The 22,907-nt window shown below is 42.4% G+C and overlaps 1 protein-coding gene across 1 annotated transcript in view; it reads left to right on the top strand.

Annotated features, from left to right (window-relative positions):
- The first annotated feature begins 10,071 nt into the window (after positions 1-10,071).
- ATP8A2 (ATPase phospholipid transporting 8A2) overlaps positions 10,072-22,907 on the top strand; it is a 314,861-nt gene continuing 302,025 nt past the window's right edge. Inside the window, exon 1 of the mRNA XM_052671190.1 lies at positions 10,072-10,181. Within this exon, the coding sequence (XP_052527150.1) occupies positions 10,103-10,181 (79 nt within the window). The 5' untranslated portion in view covers positions 10,072-10,102. The remainder of the gene's footprint in view (positions 10,182-22,907) is intronic.

Below are 22,907 nucleotides of genomic sequence, written 5' to 3'. Positions count from 1 at the left end.
TTTGTAATTATCCTTGTTGCTCTTTTTTAATGGGAGGACAGGTACTCATGTAATATTTAAGATGTGCATGCAGTAGGCATTATGAGGAGATAGAACAATAAATCATTTTGTACCCTCTGTGATCTGAATAATTCCTGATATTCCCATTTTGGTTTTGATTGCTGCTGAACACTGAGCTGATATCTTAAGGAAGTATGCAAGAAGACTTCAAGTTTCTTTCCTGAGTGCTGAATAGTAACTGTAGAGCTGACTACTGCTGTGAGTTTTATTTAGTCCTTTCCCCCAAATGGGAATATGAAAGCTGAATGTTCAAATTTTGTAATGCCACAGATTTTTATTCTCTTTTTCCTGTAAGTTGTCACAGTCTTCCATCCCACTAAGATGCGAATTGTTCAGTGATCCACAACTTTCTTTCCTTCTCTTAGAATTCAGCATATTTGACCGTTTCCCGTTGATGTTTTCATTTAATTTACTTGATTTCCACTTCCCAGTTAAGAGAATTATCCAGTGCAATTCTCAGATTCTTGTAGCAGCATTCATTAGGCATATTTTTCTCCCTTTTCAAAGGGAGAAAACCTGGCCTTGAGCTTCTCTGGGCCGTCTGTGCCAGTGCCGCACTGAGTGAAAAGTTTCCTCCTAACATGTAATCTAAATCTCTTTTAGTTTAAAGCCATTCCCACTTCACCTGTTTCTGTCTGTGTAAAAGGTCAGTCTCTGCTGTTTATAACAAGCACTGGAAGTCCGCACTGAGGTCTCCCTGGAGCTTCTCTCCTCCGGACTGAAGAACCCCAGTTCCCTCAACTTTTCTTAGCAGGAGAAGTGCTCTAGCCCTAAGATCATCTTTGTGGCATTCCTCTGGACTCAGTCCAACAGCTCTAGAATCTTGTTGTATTTTGGGCCCCAGGCCTGGGTGCACTTCTCCAGATGGGGCCTCACAAGGGCAGAGCAGAGGGGAACAATCCCCTCCCTCTCCCTGCTGGCCACCCCTCTTTTGATGTGGCCCAGGATACAGTTAGCCTTCTGGGCCTTAAGTGCACTCTGATGGCTCATGTAAAGCTTTTTGTCCACCAGAACCCCCAAGTCCTTTCCCATTGGGCTGAGGTATGCCAGGTGGCCTGGCCTTCACCCTGTTCATGCAGGGGTGATGGTAGAGCTAAAAGACTTCCCTGAGGAGCAGTGTCCTCTGTGGCATTTTTGGGCATTAGTTTCTGTGCATCTGTTACAGCACCAGATGCAAGGCCACCTGAATCCTGTGGAATGGCATTGTTGGGTGGGACTCAAGGTGCCTTAATGTTGGAAGTTACAAGTATCCCCTTTTTAAATGTCCTGAGAGCATTAGTTTATCAGGTTGTACTCTAACAACACAGCAAGCCTGTACAATTTGTGTCTGTTGTAGCAATTAGGGGGAGGTTGTGTCCAATTGTATGAAATGAGTGGCTGGACATTTTCGCATCCTGCTGAGACATCTTACTGCAAAGGTTAGCATGCAGGGAAGATCTGATATAAGGCTGCATAAGATGAGCAGTGACTTGACATTTACAGGATATAAAAGACTCAAAGCCTCATAGTTAACTACAGTCAAGGGAACAGGGTGCTCAAATGCAACTACAGTTGGAAGTTAAGTAGAAGCAAGCTAGGAAACAAGAGGAGGAATGTTGTCTATGCCAAGGTGGTGTGGCTTTCTAGTGCCTCCCATGCTGATGTTATTGCTGTACAAATGGGGCCTCTCTCAGAGCACTGACTGGGTCAAGTTCACTTGTGGAGCTCCTGTCAAATCTTTCCTTACATTTTGCCAAAGAGCTATAAGTCTTTTTTACTGCATGCATTTCAATTCCTATCTTTAAGAGAAGAATTTAATTCTTTGTGAGTTAATTCATGATTCTTATTGCTCATGATGTTTCTTCAGTATGTTTGTGAGAGAAGGATATGCTTTGTACTTAGAAATTTTTCTTCTCATCTACCTTAGATGATTTTCATCTTTCTTATCTTTTTTTTTTTTCTTTTTTTTTTTTTTTTTTTTTTTTTTTTTTTAATGAGCATTAATTCAGCAGCCAACTGTCTTCTATTCAGATATTTAATAAGATCTGGCTTACATAAATATGATTTTATGGCACAAAAAAAGCTAAAAATAAAGAAACGTTAAAAATGAATGGCTTTTTATTTGGATGCTATAGGAAATGTCTTCTAAGCCATCTTTGGATTATATCTAACAGACATTTCTTATTGGAAATCTGCTTCATGTACACAGCTATTGGCACTGGGCTAGCTTTACCTCTGGAAGGAGTAAGAAGTTAAGCAGCTTTTATTGGTGACATTAAGAAAACTAATTTTATTTATATGGAAATAAGTTGGAAAACATGGGCAGAAGTTCTAATAACAAAAAAATATTCAATTGAAATATTAAATTGATGTCAAGTGGCAGTGCTAATCTAGAACATGTCTCGAGAGTCTTCATGCTGAAAATGACCAGAGAACTGGATTGGACCCTGAAAAAGGTATAGAGAACTCCAAGGCTAAATTAAAATTTTTTTCTTTTCATTTCTTACACGTATGGTGTTATCAGTGACTTCCTAGCTGCTGTTATGGCCACGTAGGCCTCTGTAATAGTTTCTCCTTTAATAATATATAAACTAGAAATGGATTCCTGTGTTGCAAAATAACTGCAAGCTATGCAGAAGTGTTGTCGTTTCTTCCTGTTCCTCAGACTCTTTCCATCTTTTTTAATTCTGTCATCTTAGAAGCAGACTGCTTCTGCAAAGTAGCATCCAGGATATTTCTAGATTATCATTCCACAACAGATAAAGAGTATTCTTGCCAGTTTCTTCAGTATCCTGGCACATCTCAGCAAAATGTAAGGATTATTTCTTTCAATACAGATCACTAAGAGAAGACACTGACGTTGATTGAATCTGTAGGATTTACCCATTCCTAAAGAGGCTTTCAGACCTGACTCTCCTGATCATACACCACTGCAGCCTGGGTTTTGGGACTGGAAGCCAAATACAGGATATGAAGGGAGAAAGGGAGCAAATGGCAGGAAGCTCTGTGTTATGTTGTACAGTCACATAATGTGGTTATAGCTATGCAGCTGTGCATATGTAGCTTTGGTAAGAACAGCATACACAACAAAAGAAACGAGCACTTTAACAGTGCAGCACTCAAATATATGTCTTTAAAATGAAATGTGTCCTTTGCTCTCCTTGGATGGTGTGCAGCTAATCTGGCTTTGGCCTGGTGTGCAGGAACCACTAAAGATGAGTAGTACAGACGTCCTGGAGATTTCCATTGGCTGCTCCAGTGTGCAGTGGGAATGAGTTGAGCCCATTATTTGGGGGCACACACTGCCTCAAAGCAAAATTTCTCCCATTTTCTTCCTTCTGCTGGGCTTCCACTGAAATTTGACCAGTTAAAATAAGACCCAGCACAGGTTCACCAACACACGGCTCAGTGCAAGCTGCCGATTCGCATTCACGCTTATTGCAGCAGGTGTTTGTACCACCACTTAATTTATCTTCTGTGTAATATAAATTGCCTGAGGTGCAAAACAAACATACACCTAACAAAGCAATACAAACACAGCTTTGAGTTTCTTCTGTGGGTTGAACAGCAAAATTATGGGATCATTTATTATTTTAAGCAGTCTTTTAAAAAAAACCTGACTTCAGGCATTCGTAATACACAGTTGGGATTTTCATCCTGAGATAAGTGAGTCGGGTATATCACTTAGTCTTATTTCTAAGAAAAGCTCTTGTAGATTATGCTGGACCTTTCTGTCTCATCTTTAGTATTAAGTCTTCATCTAGGACAGTTCTATTAAAATGTATTTCCTTATGTAGCATTAGTTTTAATGTGCTGAACATTTGCACAAACTTTACACAGCCTGCAAGCTATTTTCATAGTTCTCATAGCTTTGAGCTTATTTGAGCTCAACATTTTGCATGCAGTTTATTCCATTTGTTGTGTTAAAAGTGTACATATAAAGAAGTTATTCCTCTTCTGAAAGAACAGAAAAGCCAGTATATGTATGAACAGAGCATATCATTAATGTTCTTATATGTAGCAGTTAACTTTGTATGCATATGATAAGAATAAAGAAGCACACTACAACTTGCCTAATACTGTAGGATTTTCCTGTCTGTATATATATATATATACACAAACGTGTATGTGTGCCCATATATGCACAACATTGGAGGTGTTCAAGGCTCAGTTGCTTGGGGCTTTGGCCATCCTGATCTCATGGGAGGTGTCACTGCACATGGCAGAAGGATTGGAATTGAAGGGGCTTCAAGTTCTCTTCCAACCCATTCTGTGTTCCTATGATATACGTGCATTAATTGAATTCTGCAGGAAAAACACCTGTAAGCATAAGGAAAAAAAATATATAAACATAGCAACGTAACAATAAAACTAGAATTACTGAATATCTGGATTCGGGTCCTTCCAGTGCTCTTCTTCACTGTACAGACACTATAGTAGGGCACTGTCCCCACGATCGTAACAGCTGAGACCTCTGCTTTTTAGACTACTTAAATTCCATTTGCTTAGTTTGTTTTTCTTAAAAGTTTATGTTCAGTACAAGATAGAAGTAATAAGTTTAGGGTTATTTCAGCAAGAGTTTTCTAAAATGTAGTCCCTATTTCTCTCGTCTGCTCTCTTTTCCTCTCCTCTCCACCTTAGACAATGTTTCTGGCCTCCCATCAGTTCCCGGTCACTTGGTTCACAACATTCCCTTATGTCCATACTTTGTTCTGACCTTTAACATTAAGTTATGGTTCCTTTCCTGCCTCTGTGTATGGAAGTCACGAGATTTACATCCTTGAGACTAGTGCAATTAGAGAGACATAAAAGGCCAGCAAATACACTGACTGAAGCATGCTAAGTAAAAACCTGGCTGCAGAATCTCTCTGCGCATCTGAGGCCGTGCCGTCCAGCAGAAGAGGGCGCCCGACAATAAACGTTGTTTTCCGGAGGGGAGGAAGAAAAGCAGAGGGCAGGGACCAAAACCTTTCTCTCTTGCACTGGCCCAGACCGCGAGCTGGGAGCGGACCGTGCTGCTGGAGCTGTCCATGGTGCTGGAGCTCTCCACGGTGCTGAAGCTGTCCATTATGTTGGAGCTGTCCGTGGTGCTGGAGAGCAGCGCCCAGCACAGGGAGCCATGGGAGAACTCAGTGTCCCTGCTTTAAATCACGTTTCCAAAGTTTTAAAACTACTTTTTACTCAATACATGTAGTAAATCACTTTTTTCCCCCTTGAATGCAAATATTTACATAAATCATACAGATATACTCTATGCCAAACTATTTCCTATCAAATGATTGCTCTGTCTACAATAGCTAGTTCAAAAGGTATTTTCGAATATTTGCACATTTGCTGCAGCATGCGTCTTCATCTTAACAAGTGTGTCGTTTCTCATACATGTTTTGGTCATTCTGATCACGTCTGATCAAGGCCAACTTTTGCTTCTCCGCATTTTTTTTTTACCATACTACAAAGTGGCTGCCACCAAATCAGTATGGCACTCTTACCTGCAGGTCTTGGGTTCTCCTGGCACCAGTCTCATTGATCACATTTCAGGAAAATGTTGAATTCAAGTTATATTTCAACCTAGCTGTGGAACAAAGAGGAGAATAAACATAATAAAAATACATCTACTATCCACATTCTGAAATTTATCTTAAACTTGCATTCCTTGAGCCTTTCATTTCTCCAGTGTTATTCTTTGCTTAACATAGCTGTCTTTTTATTTTATTATATTATATATATATAACATACATATAAGTATATAAATGTTATTTATTTTATTATTTTATATTTTTATTTATTATTTTATTATGTAACCCAGCACAAAGATTTGGTTTCAGATCAAGGCAGTATGTTTTTATTTTTAAATCCAGAAGAATTAAACAGGCAGAATTTTTGTGAAATTACTCTAGTTCTGTAACTGAACAATACTATCACTGGTAAAAACCACAAACTGTGTACTGAGCTTGTAAGGCCTCATAGGAGGCATAGGACCCCCCCCCCCCCCCAAAAAAAAAAAAAAAAAAGGGGGGGGGGAGGGAGGAGGGGGTTAGAACATTGGCAATGCAGAACTGAAGTCTATGAACAGCTCTTCAGAAATCAGTTAGCAAAGTGCAAACTTGGGACCTGGGTAAAACTGGGTTTAAGGATAACAAAAAGAAGAAAGAACAAGTACATAACATGCATAAATAGCATTGCATATAAGAAAATAGGATGTAATGCAGAACTGTAGACAAATGAAGAAAGAACAAGATGTAGAAGTCTGTTAGAAAACATAAAAATAGCTGCAGGGTCAGCCTCAACCAAAACAGAAGGAAGAAAAGGAGCAAGAAGAAACTTCACCACATCACACTTTTCTCAACAAAGCACTTGTTGAGAAGACACCAATGACATCTGCTGTTCTAGGGAGATTAACACTGTCAGCCTCAGATCTCAGAGGGATGGCTGACGGGTGAGCACAACACCAAGAGAGGAACAGATAGGAAGAGTGTGTCTACATAAAAAATGAACTGTTACATTTTTTGTAATAGCATTCTCTTCTTTCTTTTTTTCTTTATTTTCTATACTGAACTTTCACCTAACAATTTCTTGATGAGACAGTTAAGTTTTCTGTTACATACTAAGAAATTCCATGTGAGGCATGTTCCCGTTTTTTTTCTTCTTTTTTTTTTTTCTTTTTTTCTTTTTTTTCTTAACAAAACTCTGTAGTTTGTTTCTCTGTTAGTAATTGGAGCAAAGGATACATGTTTTGGAAACTTGGGCTTAGCAGTCTCTCCAAGGTCCCAGACAGTATCTGGCACTGTTAGAAATAGAATCAAGATATCCTGTCTTCCAGTCTGGCACATTAACCACAGAACCATTCTTCCTGCCTTTGCTTTATTTATTACATTGAAATAATTATGCAAACTGAGATCTTTGAAAGTACATTGCTATAAATACTAGAAGAGTAAGCACACTGTAATTTGAAGATCATCAGCTCCTTTCTCGTTTTCATCACATCATTCAAACCGTGGAGCCATTATGACAGACCTCAGGGAATCACACTGTCGTGACTCATGGTCCCACAATATACAATCTAGTGTGCATCAGTGGCATGGCAAAGCCAGGCATTGCAGAACAAAAGGACAACAGTGAGGTCTGTACAGAACGTATGTCTTTTCTCACAACTCAGGGCTAACCTGGTACTTGCTACTAATGGTTATGAGCTTGTGGAAGCAAAACCACCTCAAGTTCACCTCAGGACTGCAAATTACCATTCCTGCAGGCCCTACCCCTTGGCCCTCTAAAGAGGACTCAGTTTCAGTCTCAGTTACCAAGAGAATCTGGCACACCTTGCTTTCTCCCAAGACACCTGCACAGTATACTTTCTCCCTTTTACTCCCCAGTGACCGCAATGCATGGTTACACCAAGCAGCTGTAGAGAGAGATGCTGTAGACAGATCCTCCAATACTCACAGGCAATGCAGAGACAAATATTTTTTCCTTCTGTGCCATTCAATTCCTGGTACCTAATGCTTAGGGATCTGCCTTCCACAGGGATACAACTCAGGCTTGTTGAAATAAGTGTGGGATGAGATATTAAAGCTCTTTGAGGAAGGAATACGAGGAGTCAATTTTGCATGTTAGCTGGGGCAGTGAGAACACTGAAAAGGACACGGGTGAAAGCAAGCACTGCGCATGAAAAGGAAGAATGCACCTTAGCTGCTACTTAGCTATCAGACAATACCTCGCAGTGCTGATAGCTTACAGTTGCAGTATTTTTAGTGTACTGCAAACGTACCTTACCTGACAGTTAATTTCTGAAGAAAAAGTAAACACAAAACCAGGAGCTGCCATTCTTTGTTGGTCATTTTTTTTCGCACTCTCTTTGACTTTAACCCAACAGCTCGAACCCAAAGTGACCTTCACTTTTGTCTGTTAGCTAACACCATCTGGTTAGGCAACAGACAATTCCTCCTGGTGCAGAAACACCGACCATAACAAAAAATAACCTGTGGGAAGTCAATAGTGTAAGATATTGAGCTAAGAGAAAGCCATATTCTTGAATGAAACCTCCATGCCACATAGTGAAGTGCCACAGAAAGTGGCACAGTCATGCATGAAAGCCAGCATTCAGCATTGCTTCTACCATATGATTTCATTCTCAAAAGCTGTCTGTCCCCAGAGCAATAAAATTCACGAGAGCAAAAGGTTTTCTCTGGGCAGAAGTTCTACAACAGCCTTAGCTCAAAGCAAGCATCTCCAGAGGAGTCCATCCAGTGCAGTTACCATAAAGCACTGCAATTCCATGCTTCTCTGCAGCTATGAAGTCCAACATCATTTGTAAACTACATTTATATTTGCAGCTCCCTGTGAAGTCCTAGCTGGAAACTATTTCTATTGTTATATGTGAGGATGCTGAAGCACAGTGAGGTTTGGAAGCTTGGCTTTATTTATGATCTTTGAAACAGTACCAAAATTTCCCATCTTGTACTCATGCCATCTCCATACGGTACAAGGCCTTTTTTTTTCACAGACTTTCACAGTACTGGACATTGTTTCTTATGCAGCTGATCTTTCCAAAACCTCGTCTCCTCAACTCTGATGAGCTTCTGCCTCTCTTAAAACAGCTTACCAGAAGCTACTCGTAGGGAAGGCAACCCCAGCAGAGAAGGCAATCCTTTCAGGTGTGGCAACCATTGCTGGCTGTGCTTGATTGAGATCAGTATCTATAAAAATTGAGATACACTTTTTAGTAGATAGAGTTTATTAGTGTTAGGGTGGGGAGGAATGGCTTTAAAGTGAAAGAGGGGAAAGTCATGTTAGACATTAGGAGGAAATTCTTCACTCAGGGCACTGGCACAGGCTGCCCGAAGATGTTGATGCCCCATCCCTAGAGGTACTGGATGAATGCTGGGCAGCTTGGTCTGGTAAGTGGTGCCTCTGTCCATGGCAGGGGGCTGGAACTTGGTGATCTTTAAGGTCCCTTCCAGCCTGAGCCATTCTATGGTTCTGTCATTCTATTTTTGTTTTATAATTTCTTTGCCTTTGTTTGACCTCGGGCAAACTCTTTATTGCAAATGCTGCACAGAAAGAAAAGAGTGATGCACTGATAAAGTTAAGTGGTATATTGATTAATCTTTCATTTATTTCTTTTTTTACCTTTCATTTACCAGATGTTTTAAGTTGAAAAGGAATGTCATGTCTCGTGAAGAGGCTGCCAGTGATGAAGGATGTCCTTGTAACTGCAACAAAGGAGTTTGCTCGGGGATTTAGATCCAAGCTGGGCCTTGTTAGGATGCAACAATGCGATGTCACGCAATCACAGAATGGCAGGGGTTGCAAGGGACCTCTGCAAATTGAGTTCGACCCCCTGCTGACGCAGGTTCCCTACAGCATGTTGCACAGGAAAGTGTCTAGAGAGGTCTTGAGTATCTACAGAGAAGCAGACTCCACATCCAGCCTGTTCCAGAGCTGTCATACTCGTTTCAGATAGACAACTTTAGGAAAACAACAGGCCTACTCGCTCATTCTGGGTGAGTCCGGCTGCGAGGCGCTGAGTGCCGGAGGAGTAGCACTCCGCCCGCAGGCAGATGGCTGGCTGCGATGTAAGGCAGTAGGGAACGGGGCTGCCTCCCGCTGCCTCCTCACGACCTACAAAGCGGGCACGGCCGCACAGCCCCGCACATCCCCGCGCCAGGGGAGCGCCGTTATTTCCGTAGGCAGCGCCGAGGAGGCGGTCGGACCCGCGGCCGCAGGCGGAGGAGCCCGGTAGGCGCCCGGGGCTGCGGGGCCCACGCTGCCCGCCGAGGAGGGCCGGGGCCTCCTCCGCCGCCCGGGGTCGGGCGGGAAGGGGCGGGCACCCCGCTCGCGGAGCGCTCTCCTCCGGCCCCGGCCCCGAGGCAAGGAGGCGGCGGGCCGCCCGCGCTGCCCCCCGGCGGGAGCCGCGCCCGGCAGGGCTTAGCGCCTCGCCCGCCCCCGCAGCGGGCCGCGGCGGTGCCGGCGCCGCGCGGCGTCTGCGCGAGGGGTGGCCCATGCCCGCCCGCCGCCGCCGCCGCCGCCGCCGCCGCAGCCCCGAGCCGGCCGCCCCGGCCCCAGCATGCCGACCAGGGCCGGCCTCGACGCGGCGCTGAGGATGTCGCTGCGGCGGAAATCCTCCAAGATCCACTCCTCGGCCGGTGAGGAGAGGGCGAGGCGAGGCGAGCGGGCGGCGGGGCGGGCGGGCGCGGCGAGGGCGGAGGCGGCGCGGCTGAGGAAGGAGCGCGAGCGGCCGGGAGAACGCAGCTCCGCGGCCGCGCTGCCCGGCGCTGCCCCTCCGGGCCCGCTCCCGCCTGCCCCCGCCTCGGCGGCGCCCGCCGGTTCTGCCCGAGAGGCGCGGAGCCTCCCCACAGTGCCCCCGCCGCCCTCGGGGCCCCGCCGCCCGTCCCGGAGCGTCGGGCCGGGCGAACGGTAGCGTCGGTGACGTTACCCGTGCCCTGGAGGCGGGTCTCGTGAAGGCCGAGTTCCTGCGCCCGGAGCAAGGTCTGCGGGGAGCTGGGGTGCAGCACGATGCGCCTTCTGCGCTGTTTATTGAATGAGGAACGTGCTTTTGAGGAACGTTTCCCCATCAGCTCTGTTGTGCAGAGAGCACCTTGGAGAGCATGTATGGTGTTGTTTTGGGGTGATGCTGAGCTGGAAGAAGTCCTCCAGCACGGCGTAGTTGTTAGCCCGCAGAACCAGACTAGAGATGATGTGAAGGAGAAGCTGCTCTGCTCTGCACAGCCTGGTCACTGTGCTCACGTCCTCCTGCTCGGCCTCACTGCTTGCTAATAAGGACAGAACCCCCGGGAGCTCTGCAGAGCTGCTGAAGTAAGCAGGATGCTGAGCAGCGAGCCATGCAGTGCTGTCTCATGGGGAATGGGAAGGTTTCAGCCTAGGGTTTAGCATGTTACCAGGCTGTCCTCAGTGTAAGCCATGCAGATGAAACAGCCCCACTTAAGCAGATTGCTCTGTCTGGTGGCTGGGGTCGTGTCTGCCTGACTGCAGTCAGTGTCAGGGAGCTGTTGTTCAGAAGTGCTATTTGTAACATTTCATTCAGAGTCTAAATTAGTGTGCTTAGCCAAAACCAGCCCTTCAGAAGGTATCCAAGTGCAGAATATTGGCACTTGGAGAGTGTTTGGCCGGAGCACGGCATATGCATTGAGTTTAAGCTTCAGCTTCTGTACATCTTACTCATGGATCTGGGTGGCTGTGTTGCATGTCAGTCATTCTGGGGCACCTGAGTTATACAGGGGCTTCTAGCTGTGATTTGTCTGTACCTAGATTTGGACTTTCTCATGTACCCTGCCTTTCACATAACAGAAATCCAAGTTAGGTAAGTATTTGAAGGATAGGAGTTGCTGGGTAACACTGCTACCACTGCTTCTCAGCTGTTGGCAGTGTATTTCGTATTTAGAATATTTTTCTGGAGGATAACAGAACCATATCACATTATATCTATACAAATTTACATAGTACAGGTTTGTCTAATTTAAAACGTACACTTGTTAATAAGGATGACTGTGGTTGACACAGATCAGGACCTATGGGCTGCCAGAAAGAAGCTCCTGCCTTCATCTTTGTGGAAAAACACGCACTTGGGAGCTGACCAACCACACAGCTGAAAATGAGGTCAGGTATGGAAGTGTGATGGCAGTGCAAGACCTGAAGGCCTTTCCTGAGCAGAGTGGAGGGAAGGAGGATCAGTCACCCTTTCATCACCCTTAGTAAGGGTCATGAAACCTCTTTAACCTCTGTGACTCCCTTCATGCAATATTTGAGAGTATTCTGCCTGCTTTCTTTTTCTAAAAAGATGCTTCCTGCTTTAAATACTTGCAGTGTATTTGCTAGTCCTGTTTACTTTTGAGGGAGCTTTAATCTTAAAGTATTAGCCTTAAAACTGAACCACGGAGATTTCTTTTCATGCTGTGTGAAGGATTTCAGCAGCTTATGGATGTACTTGTTTACAAAACAACACTCTTTGACAATCTGATGATCTTTTCACGTCAGATCCAGTTGTGATTTCTACCTTTGCATTTTGTAGCATCACTTCTGCATTTACTGATACAGGATAAAATTCAGTAGTTTATTTAGTAGAACTTTAAACCTGCGCAGCGCTGGTGCAAAGGACCACAGAGAAGCAGATGAGGTGAAAAGGAGAAATTAGAGATGGCGAGTCACCTCCTGCCACTCAAAGGATCAGTCCTTTTCTACTCTGTGCATTTTCTCATTAATCGATTTCTTTTTTTGCTTCGTACAATGAAATCTTTTTATTGCTGTAGTGTTGTACCAGCTGGGCTAAATTGATTAGATTAAAATTATTCTCAAAGAAGTCTCCAGTTCTTTGCTGTTGGAACCGCAGACATCAAAAGCCAACCTGTACCTCTCCTTCCTGTCTCCTTAAGCTACTGAAAATAAGCAACTGTCAATAGCATATTGGATGATTACACAACAGCATTTTTATTTTTAGGGCAAAAAATGTTGAATTCCTACTTTAGATTGGATTAAAGGTACAAATGATCGTGATATCATTTACTGAGGTCTTCTTCAGCCACTCAGTGGTGTGCATCAGCAAGAAGAGATCATTTTAGCATAGAGTTTGTCACTGAGTGTTCTCCCTGGGCATGAGGAACTGAAATATAAACATCATTTTGCGGTACAAAACCACACTCCTTGTATGTCTTTTCCATCTACATTTATGCTTAAGTATTTGCTGACATTCTTTGCTGTGCCTTTAGTCTTAAGACCAGTGACTGACTCCCAGAGTCTTACTCCCTTCTGATTGTGAAGGGTCTTCACAGTCTTCGGACCCACTTCAGTCAGAAAAATGCTTCAGAGGAGGTGTCTGCTGATGCTGCAGAGGACAGGTTCAGGCAGTTCGGAAAGTGCAGTGAAGACTGAAGCTTTCACTGTGCAGCTCACTGAAGTCACCTGCTTTGGGCTGTCCACATCATTCTTTGGAGGCAGATAAGGAATCATCCTGAAGGCATTTTTAACCAAATAAACCCTAGGAAAGAGGTCAGCCTAGTGCTGAACTTACAAGAGTCCTCAGATGCTAACATTTAAATGTTTAAGAGCAAAATCCCTGCTCTGCTGTGAGAAAGACACTTGGCAGTCACAGAGACATCGGGCACTGAGCTGAGATACATCCTCAGCAGATGCTGCTGCAGCCACAGTGTTGTCAGACATGAATTTTAGCCTATGATGAGATGATTTCCAGGTGAAGACTAAAGCATGTGTGTGCTTATGCAAATGGTGTGGTAATTACTTGGGTTACTGAGTTCTTGTTTCTTCTCTTTGATGTATAACTTAGGTAATGTGCAGCTTTTTCAACCACTTCAAACACCCAATCCTATTCTCACAAACATCAGCAACAATTACGTCTTTTGAGCAAGATCTCATCACAATGCTGTATTTTATGTTACTGTGTTTTTATACTTGCATGGAGTGGAATCATGTCAAGCAGAGTGAGCTCTTTTTGAGGTGTAAACTGGCAGTATGACAATGATGCCTAAATAAATGCCAACCCAAACTACCTTTTGTCTTGGGTAACTCACTCAGAGCTTGTCTGGCTATGAAAGTTAGTTTAGAGTAAAATAGGAGGGAATTCAAAATGTATCTGCTTATGACACTGAATCAGAAAAAGATGTTTTATGCACAGTTCCTGTGAAACAACTTCATGTATAAAGCCTTAAATATTGTTCCAGTAGAAGCACTTTGCCTTATTAGAAAGAGAAAGGTGAAATGATGAAGAAATACATTAAAGATCAAGCCCCTCAGATGATAAAAGACATGGTTATTCTGAATTTATAGCCAATACTTTCATTCTGTTACCTATGTTATCTTTTATTTGAATACGTGCAACTCCATTGAAAATGGACAAGTGTTCTGTCTACTTTAGGAACTACTTTTTCCTTCTCTGCTTCACTCTCTCCTTGGGAAGAGAGAGGTCTGTTCCCTTGCAGTGTCTGCTTTCACTATACTTCCCTATGCTACTGTGCGTTAGCAGTGATGCTGTTGTAACTCCATACAGGATTAGAATGCTGATCAGAACATAACATGATTGCAAAGAAACCTGTCTGCCTGTTCAGGTTCCTAGAACATAGAATCATAGAGTATTCCAAGCTAGAAAGTTCCCACAGGAGTTGACTCCTGGCTCCACGAAGAACTGTTCAAAATCCTAAATGCATTGAAACTGCATTTACTGAAAGTAAAAAGAAGTTGTTCAGCAATGCATTACCTTTGCCTCAAGGATGTCTTGATCTCTTACTATTCTGTAGGAGTTTGTGTATGGAAACTTACGGCTTCAGAAATGGTGCTGTTTTAAAGCATTCCCTTTTTCTGAATAGTTGTAGCTGATCACAAAATCTTTCTTGTATATACAGGTAGTGGAACAGAGCAATATGTTATACATTGGAAAGGCAGCTGAATATCTCTGCAGCTACAATTTTCTGCTCCTGGGAAGACATTAATTAAGTTTGGCTTGGCCTTTTTGTCAACATAAATGTTATCCTTTCAGTATTTTCTAGCTGAGCTTTTTGGAGCAATTGCAGATGTACTAGATGTGAGATCTGAAAGCTTTAGATAACTCATTCTTTGCTGGTACACTAAAGGGACTCCGACTCACTTTCTGTGCTGAATAGAAGCAGGGCTCAGGTTTGATTTGTTGCTACTTGAGTGCTGCTCTGCCCCTTCACCTGAAGCACCATGGAGGGAGGGAATTGAGCATCCTGTGCTGTGAGATCTTGGAGCATTCAGCCCAGTGCTTATGAAAAGGATGTGTGAATCACATAGCTCAGGCTTTTGTGGGCCTGAGAGTACTTTAAGCAAATGTCACCTTATGATATGATAGGTTATTTCTAAACAGTTTATTTCTAAGCAAGAGACAAATGATGTGAAAGAATATATACAAAGCAGCCATCATGACTCTGAAGTGGGTATGGTCTATGTCTCTGTCTTACTAGTTATGTGAATGGAAATCAAGACTTGAGCTAGAAGCCTTAAACTGAAAGCCTGTTATCATTTACCTACATTTCTGCACCATGGGGGAGGCTTAGCATAATTCCTGTTCAGTGATTTTGAATATTCAGTAGTCCAGTTGCTGGATATGGAACTAAATGTGTTAACCTCAGTTCTGGCACCTTCTTTTGATGAGAGACAGAAAGACAGAGGAATGAAAAGTGTGCAGTTGGATGTTGTCTAAACCAAGACTGAGGTGAGGTCCTATTTTGATCAACTGATGAAGAGTCAAATCTTTTCCCCAGAGGTTTGCTAACACAAACCTCTGCTTGGAAGCCATCCTTGTGCCATTTGTCTGCCTGGTAGTAGGGGGGAAAAAGAGCTCATGTAAGAGCTTAGCTGACAGACAGAAAGAGAGAGTGCTTTTCTTCTCTCTCCTTGCTTCCAGTCAAACTTGTCCTAATCCATTTCTACCTGAAGAGAATTGTTGATTCACTATGCACTCCATCCCTAAAATCCTGACTCTTGCTAAAGTTATTTTCCACAATCTTCAGTAAGTGAGAAAGTTCTTACCCTCTGATTTTGATGGAAGTCTTTTTGTTTACAAGTATGACATTTGCTTATGCATTCTTTCAAAAGGCTTTAGACCGTAGGAATCTTCAATAAGAGAGCAAATGGGAGTGATCTGTCTTCAGAAAGAGAAAGTTGTAAGAAGATCTGAAGGAGATGAATGAGTTGATTGCATCAAGAAAAAGCAAAGGTTTGGGAATTGGGGTCCAAATTAACACAGTTCAGAAAAGTATGATTATTGGTGAATTTATCAAAATGCAGATCTGCACGTTAACTCAGTGGAATTATTTTAGATTTGTTTCAATTTGAGAAATTAGAGTTGGACACTATGTCAGGTCTTTACATATAGCGTTTAGCCTTAGCTCTAGGAAGTATTAAAACTACACTCTCTAAAGTGAGTAAGGACAGTTTTCTTCTAAAACACTGCAGAAACTCATGCTAACGTGAATGTGCCACTGGAGTTGCTGTTTTGGTTATGGCAAAGCTTCTCAGGGCAGAATATACACAATCTGCACAAGAACAAGCTTTCATAGATGTCAAGTCTGAGAATACGTAGTAAGCATATTCAGAGTATCAGGCAAATGTTTGGAATTGCTTTCCAGTAGGAGTGTTAGGAAGGAAACTTTGTTTGATTTCACAGGTAGATTTGATTGATGTATGTACAGGTCTACGAAGCAATCATTTGGAGTGGGAGGAGCTGAACTTTTAAACAGGCTTTTGCTTCTAGGTCTGTGCTTTTAAACACCTGGTAAAGCCAGGAACTTCAAGGGCAGAAAATAAACGCTATACATTGATCTTTCTAGGAGAAGATTGTAAAATAGCACCTGCATTTAATATCTGACTTCCACTGAATACTAACAACCATAAAACTTCATTTTTTCTATGCTAGGATTGAGATGATCTGTGACATCTGCTGTTGCTTGAGTTTCAGATTAAATTCTTGCTCAAAAATGACCAGTAGTTGTTTGGAAAATAGCAAAAAGTGCACAAAAGCAATACCATGAGAAATGTAAAATAGAGGAAGAGCATGGTAGCAGAGGGGAAGGAGGAAGTTGGTAACCCTAAGTGTCCTGGTAATCAACAGGAACAAAAGAAATCAGATTACCTGGAAGAGCAAGTCTAAAGAGGGCAACATGAGGTCGCAACAAGCAGCATGGCCATGGTTGTCCACAGGAGGTCTGAACTGTTGATGAAAAATGTGTATGTTCCTATAAACTGTACTAATCTTATGTTGGAGAAAATGGAGAGATCCTGTTCCTTTCCATTTTTTTAGTGTGACTGTGCAGGAGGAGGAAGCTGATTGTTCCTGCTGCCAGGGTTCTATTTTGTCACAAGGTGAGCTGCAGTCAGTGTATTTTTTTTTCAATCCCTGTAGTATGAACACGGTTTGGATGCAGTTGATAATCAAAGCACAGGGAGGTCTTTATTTTGCTTTCCCAAGAGGCATTTTCCTAGTGATGTGTTTGATGTCCCATCCCTGGAGACTTTCAAGGTGAGGCTGGATAAGGCCCTGGGAAACCTGATCTAGCTGTGGTGTCCCTGTTCACTGGAGGAGAGCTGGACTAGACGGCCTTCAGAGATCCCTTCCAACTCTAAGGATTCTGTGATTCCCCAAGCCTTCCTAATGTTGGTTTATCCAGAACTTCCTCCTGCAAGATGCAGTGTCTGGTGCCAACCAAAAATTCTCTGTAGGAAGCAGCACACAGGATTTAGAGGAGCAGGTAGAAGGACTCCCACTGCATTGCTGGAAGACTGCGCATCCCCACAGAGTCTGTTGACTACTCCCATTTGCCCATTTGATGGTTGAGCACTAGGTTTGGCACCACGTACTCATAAAAATCTGATGTGTGAGCACTACCATCTCTCTTTGCAGGCCTCTAAAGATAGAATCATAGAGTCACAAAATGGCCTGGTTTGAAAAGGACCTCGAAGATCATCTAGTTTCAACCCCTCTGCTATGTGCAGAGTCGCCAACCACCAGACCAGGCTGCCCAGAGCCACATCCAGCCTGGCCTTGAATGCCTCCAGGGAAAGTCTGATATTGAGTTTCCTAACAAGAAACTGTTATTATTACTTTTTTGAAGTTCCTTGCCAGGCAGCAGGCATGTTGCACGTAACCATCCTGCTGAACCTCTGTCTTCTTCAGTTACAAATCAAACCAGTTATGCCCTCTGAAAAGATGATGGAGTTTATGTCTCTGTTGCCCTGCTCAGACAGGGTAGATAGTACACATAGAGCATATGCTGACATTAATTAGGGAGTAGACAACTGTAAACAACCCAGTCAAAGTCAGTACATGAATTAGCATTCAGTAATGAAATGTCAGTGCTTTAAAGAGAAGGCACAACATTTACTAATTGGAGAAGGGCAACAATGTGGTGGCTTTGGTCTTCACAGGGTTCTAAAGCTACTTCCCTTCAGTTCCAAGTGTTCTGTCATTTGTGTCCACGGAGCAAGGGAATAATTTTACCTGCTTCATAGAGTCATTATAAGCACAGCATTTGTGTGGTGCTAGGGGAGTAGAAAATGGTGTAAGAGAAAGTTTCTTTAGACAGATCTGGCTCTGGTGATTCAGACCTTATGAAACCATATCCATGTGACTGTCCTGGAGAAGAAAAACAGATTGTGACTTTTCAGTATAAAGGTTCATTTATATATTTATTTTACACCTTTTAAATATGTTGATGTAGTTATTATATAAAACAAGGGTGTTTTGTAAATGTGTATCTGTAGGTAATTTCTGCTCAATTTCTTACTACTAAAATCACAGAGTAACAACAATTCTGTAAGAAAGTTGCTACGTCAGTTCCTATAGACTAGTATTTGAGAGGAGCGAGTAACAACTGAAAGAAGGGGGAAGGGAAGTCCTGCATTAAGAAGATTGGCAGTGCTTCAGCTACAGGGATATGCTGTGACTGAGGCTAGAGCCAGAAATAGAATTGGATTAACGAAAGAAAAGCAAGTAGCTGAATCTAAGGTCAAAGCCAAAAAATACAGAAACGCTTTAAAATGATCTCATACACCAAAGTTAGGAAGAGATATTTAAGGAGCTTTCCTATCGTGTACACCTGTGAAAAGGAAAATCAGTTCATACTATAAGAATAGTGAAAGAAGACTTAATAGAAAGCCAATTAAGAGATCAAGGCTTAAGCTTTAAAATATGAGAGAAAATGACAATAACCTTTCCTGGCTGCATGTGCAGGTGTTAATCCATGTGTTATGACAAGTAAGCTAAAAAATAGGGAAGGCATACCAAAAATAATGCCAGCACTACAAAATTAAAGGAACAGTAAAAGCAAGTTACGTGAAGATTCTCATTCAGACGGGACAACACAGTAACCTATAAAACTGAACAGGTTCTTCATGAATGCCTGAGCAAAAAGTAGGCTTAACCTGATAACCCGATCCTAATTATTACAGCTCTGTTTATACTGATGAGCCCAAACATCCTAATTTGTAGTTTGTGAGAAGCATGCAGATTAAGAGTCTTCAGAAGAGGAAAAATGAAGTAGGAATGAAGTAGTAGAGGTTTTGGGAGGATAGGCTGGAGCATTTAGGAGCTTTGTTCTTTTTCAGATTTAGCTTTTAGTCAGCTGAGTTCTTTTTAAAATTAGGAAGGAGACTGGAGTTGAAATTATTAGATACATATATATATTCAGTTATGTTCATAGCTTTTGTCTTTAGTTAGAGTAGATATTGACTGTCTTTATTTCTTCTTTCTTTTTCTAGGTAGATAAGATGAATTTTTTTCCCAAGCAGGAAGGTGGCAGGACCTAAAATCATAGGAAAGGTCTGGAAGTAGGGAAAACAAGGGCAACATCTGCATTGTGGTATAAGAACTGCATTCTTTGTCTGCAGTGGGATACTGATCAGCAAAAGTATAGCTGAAATTTAAATCTGGAAAGTAACCAAAGATGTTTTTATATTAAAACAACTCTTTCTTGTGGTTGATTTGGTATTTTTATTGCTATTGTCATACACGCATAAACTGTGACACAAGTGCTGCAGCAGGGCTTCTCAGCAGATGTGCAGTAGGAGACATTTTAAAGATTAAAATACATGCTCAGTGTGAGAGACCCCTTCCTCCTTGTCAGGGTGTAGGGCTGCTCAGTGGTAAGAAATCAGTATTTTAACAGTGAGCTCAATATAAAGATAATAGCTGAATGGAAGGTATTGCTCCCTGATGAGCAGCTGTGCTCTTGGCCCTAATAGTTATTCAACAGAACTACTCACTTATTTTATCTTTCAATCTTAAAAAAAATATATATATATATCAAAAAAAAGGGTAACTAATTGACTTTCAACGGGTGTCTTTTCCTTCATGAGAGATGGAGAAACTTCAGAAACCTGTATGTAATCCAAGTATGGATGCAGCTCAGCACTGACTGAAGGCTGCTTGAAGTTCTGTCTGAAGCAGTTTAGGACCACTTTTGGATTCTGTCTTGAACCCACGTACTGTATTTTAGGAAAGTTCTTGTCAGTCAGATCTGTCTTAAGAGCAATGCTGCAGTGCTCTCTGCACCTTAATGAATATGTTGCCAGTGAAAATGGAGTCACATAGGTGGTGATGCACAGTGTCAGGCGGGGGTTTGTTTGTCTGAGCTGTTTTCCCTTTCCTCCCTAGGGCTACTTTGCCATGAAAAGCTCCTCCAGTACTAGCATATGAGTCATAAGCATAATTTCCTCTAAATCCACAGTAGGCTGTGCAATACTAGATAATTAAATATTGAGAAGGTCTGTGATTGTTGTCTGCTCACTCTGGTAGCAGTTCCAATAAACCAGTGTGTGCCTCTTGCAGGCAGGTACCGCAGTGTCTCAAAGCTGTTGTGTGGATGCCTTACAAGTGTGCTTAATTCTCAGCAGGGATGGGATTGCTTGGGCTGAAGCCTGATAGAAAACAAACAACTGTTTGGGAGGATACGCTGTGTATTCTAGCAGATCTGTGTGGTCACAGCCCCAGCTGGTCCAGTCAGCAAAACTTTACTGAAATCGCATTCACCTGCTCCAGTCTGCAGTAGGTCAGCCTGGGTCTGGTCTACATGCTTCCTATTAAAATGTGTAGGAGCACCATAAAGTATTATTTAGAGATCAAGCCACTGAAGCTGTTCAGAATCACAGAATCACATAAACATAGGGTTTGGAAGGGACTTCTGAAGATCTTCTAGTCCAACCTCCTGCTAAAGCAGACTCCCTAAAGTAGGTTGCACAGGAAAGCATCTGGGTGGGTTTTGAACATCTTCAGAGAAGCAGACTCCACAATCACTCTGGACTGCTCATTTCAGTGGTCTGTAACTCTCAGAATAAAGAACTTTTTCCTCATGTTCATATAGGACATCCTATGTTCCAGTTTGCTCCCATTGTCCTTTATTCTACCACTAGGCACTGTTGTCTTGATTTAGGAGAAGAAGAAAAAATGCTAGGGGAAAACAAAGAAATAATACTTCTAAAATTCATCCAGTACAGATACTGCAGGCAAGACAGCTGTTCCAGGAAGTAAAAGTAGAGTAAGAAAACTTGCTAGGCTGGGCTTTTTGTAATAACAGTGCTTTTTTGGGGAAGACTTTTCCAGCTATATTTAAATACAGGAGTTCAGCATAATGGTAGCATGTGGATGGTGTCACTTTAATACTGCAGTACTAAAGTAACTGATGTCTATATTTTTCACATAACTTGCATCAAAGGAAAGAATCCATATGAGTACCTAGCTTAATAAGCTTGCTTTCATCCCTGATCTGATCTTCCGGCTGGGGCTGTAGAACAGAGATGAAACTGGCTGATATCTGTAAGCCTCTCTTACCTGACAGGAGGGCCCTTTCCTGTAGAGGGCAGGCAAAGGCATAAGATGGCAGCTTTTCTCCTGTCATTATTTAATAACACTGCTAAATTTTTTGTTCTGGATGAGTGTCTTATACATGCATTAAGCTTAAAAATAAACTTGCCCTACTGAAGGGTTTTGTTAAGATAATGTTCACAAGTCTCTCCTGAGCTTTGCACAGTTCTCTTTCTTAAACTATCTTTAACATCATTACTGTGTTCTGTTTTTGTTAGCCCTAAATGTTGCAAGTCTGCTGTGAGCAACAAAAAGATGTTCTGTACAGGATCTTTCATCTGGTGCTTAAGACTGAGAGCATTCTTCTAAGTCCCCAGAGCCCTGCACCCCAGCTGTAGCATTTCTCTTAGCATGGAGCTGGTTTTCCTCCAGCGTCCAAGTCTTTTGGAAGCTGCTAAGCTGGTGAAGTGGGCTCTAAGTTCTCATATTAGCATAGACACTCCTATTTCAAGGTGCCTCAAAAAGAGAAAGATGTGTGTTAGTGCTTGAAAAGGAATCTCAGAAATGTGCTACCTCTCTGCATGCCCCATCCATATTGTGATGGTGATATAGGACAGCAGTCACTTGGAAATGTTCATTGCTACTTGTAGAGCTCTGAAACAGCCTGAAGTTTCTTTCTGCTTCTTCCTGTTCAGATTCATGTCCATATAGTCCACTCCTCACTGAGGATAGAATTTCTGTTTCTCTTGCTGTATTAGAGTGGTGGGTTACATGGATTATGCTCATAGCTCTGAGGTTCAGTGCAGAGCTCCACAGACATCAAACAATTCATCCACTGAGCAGTCCTTGGTCTGAAGTTGAATGGCTAAAATACTATCTAATTAACAGGACAGTATTAAACCTATTCCTGCATCACACCAGACTTCACAACTGGTAGGTATTGCGTTAGAAAAATGTGTGTATTTGTTAGGTATTTAGAGAACACAATAGCCTAATTTTATTAGCACTACATTGGACAATTGCAAATACACTCTTCTCTGCAAGGCATTTGACTTCTGCATGAGGTAGCTGAGTGCAGACTGCAATTAGTGACAATGAATTAGTTTCCAATTTGCTCTCCTTAATGTTTCCATTAGCAGTCCCACTAACAGTTGTAGTGAACCTTTAATGAATACAGTAAGCCACATAACCCACACAGGCCTCCATGGCTGCATACATGGTGTATTCTGTAATGGCACTGTACAGTCAGGTTTTCCATATGATTTACTAAGTATTTTATCAAGAACTTTTTATGCTCGTTCTTCTAAAAGTATTCCCTCAGTCAGGGGAACGGAGTGTTTCATTGTTGCCCCTTTTTTATATTGACACTTTGTTCTGTGTTAAGCATGCTTGAAGAAAGGCATAAGTAGCAGATGAGTAAGGGTGTAGTGGATTAATAAGGTGTTGTTAAACTAAGAACAATATACTTATTAATCCTTAGGATGCAGCACAATGCTGGGATACCCTCTTAGGCAACATCAGTCTTACAAAGGCATTTTGGTGGCTTTTGCAAGCAGTGAAACACCTCAGCATTGCAGACAGGATCTGC

The sequence above is a fragment of the Tympanuchus pallidicinctus genome, unplaced genomic scaffold (genome assembly GCF_026119805.1).
Source record: "Tympanuchus pallidicinctus isolate F22 unplaced genomic scaffold, pur_lepc_1.0 scaffold11, whole genome shotgun sequence".
Lineage (NCBI taxonomy): Eukaryota > Metazoa > Chordata > Aves > Galliformes > Phasianidae > Tympanuchus > Tympanuchus pallidicinctus.
Note: the sequence above shows the minus strand (reverse complement) of the source record. Positions and strands in the feature narration are given on the sequence as shown.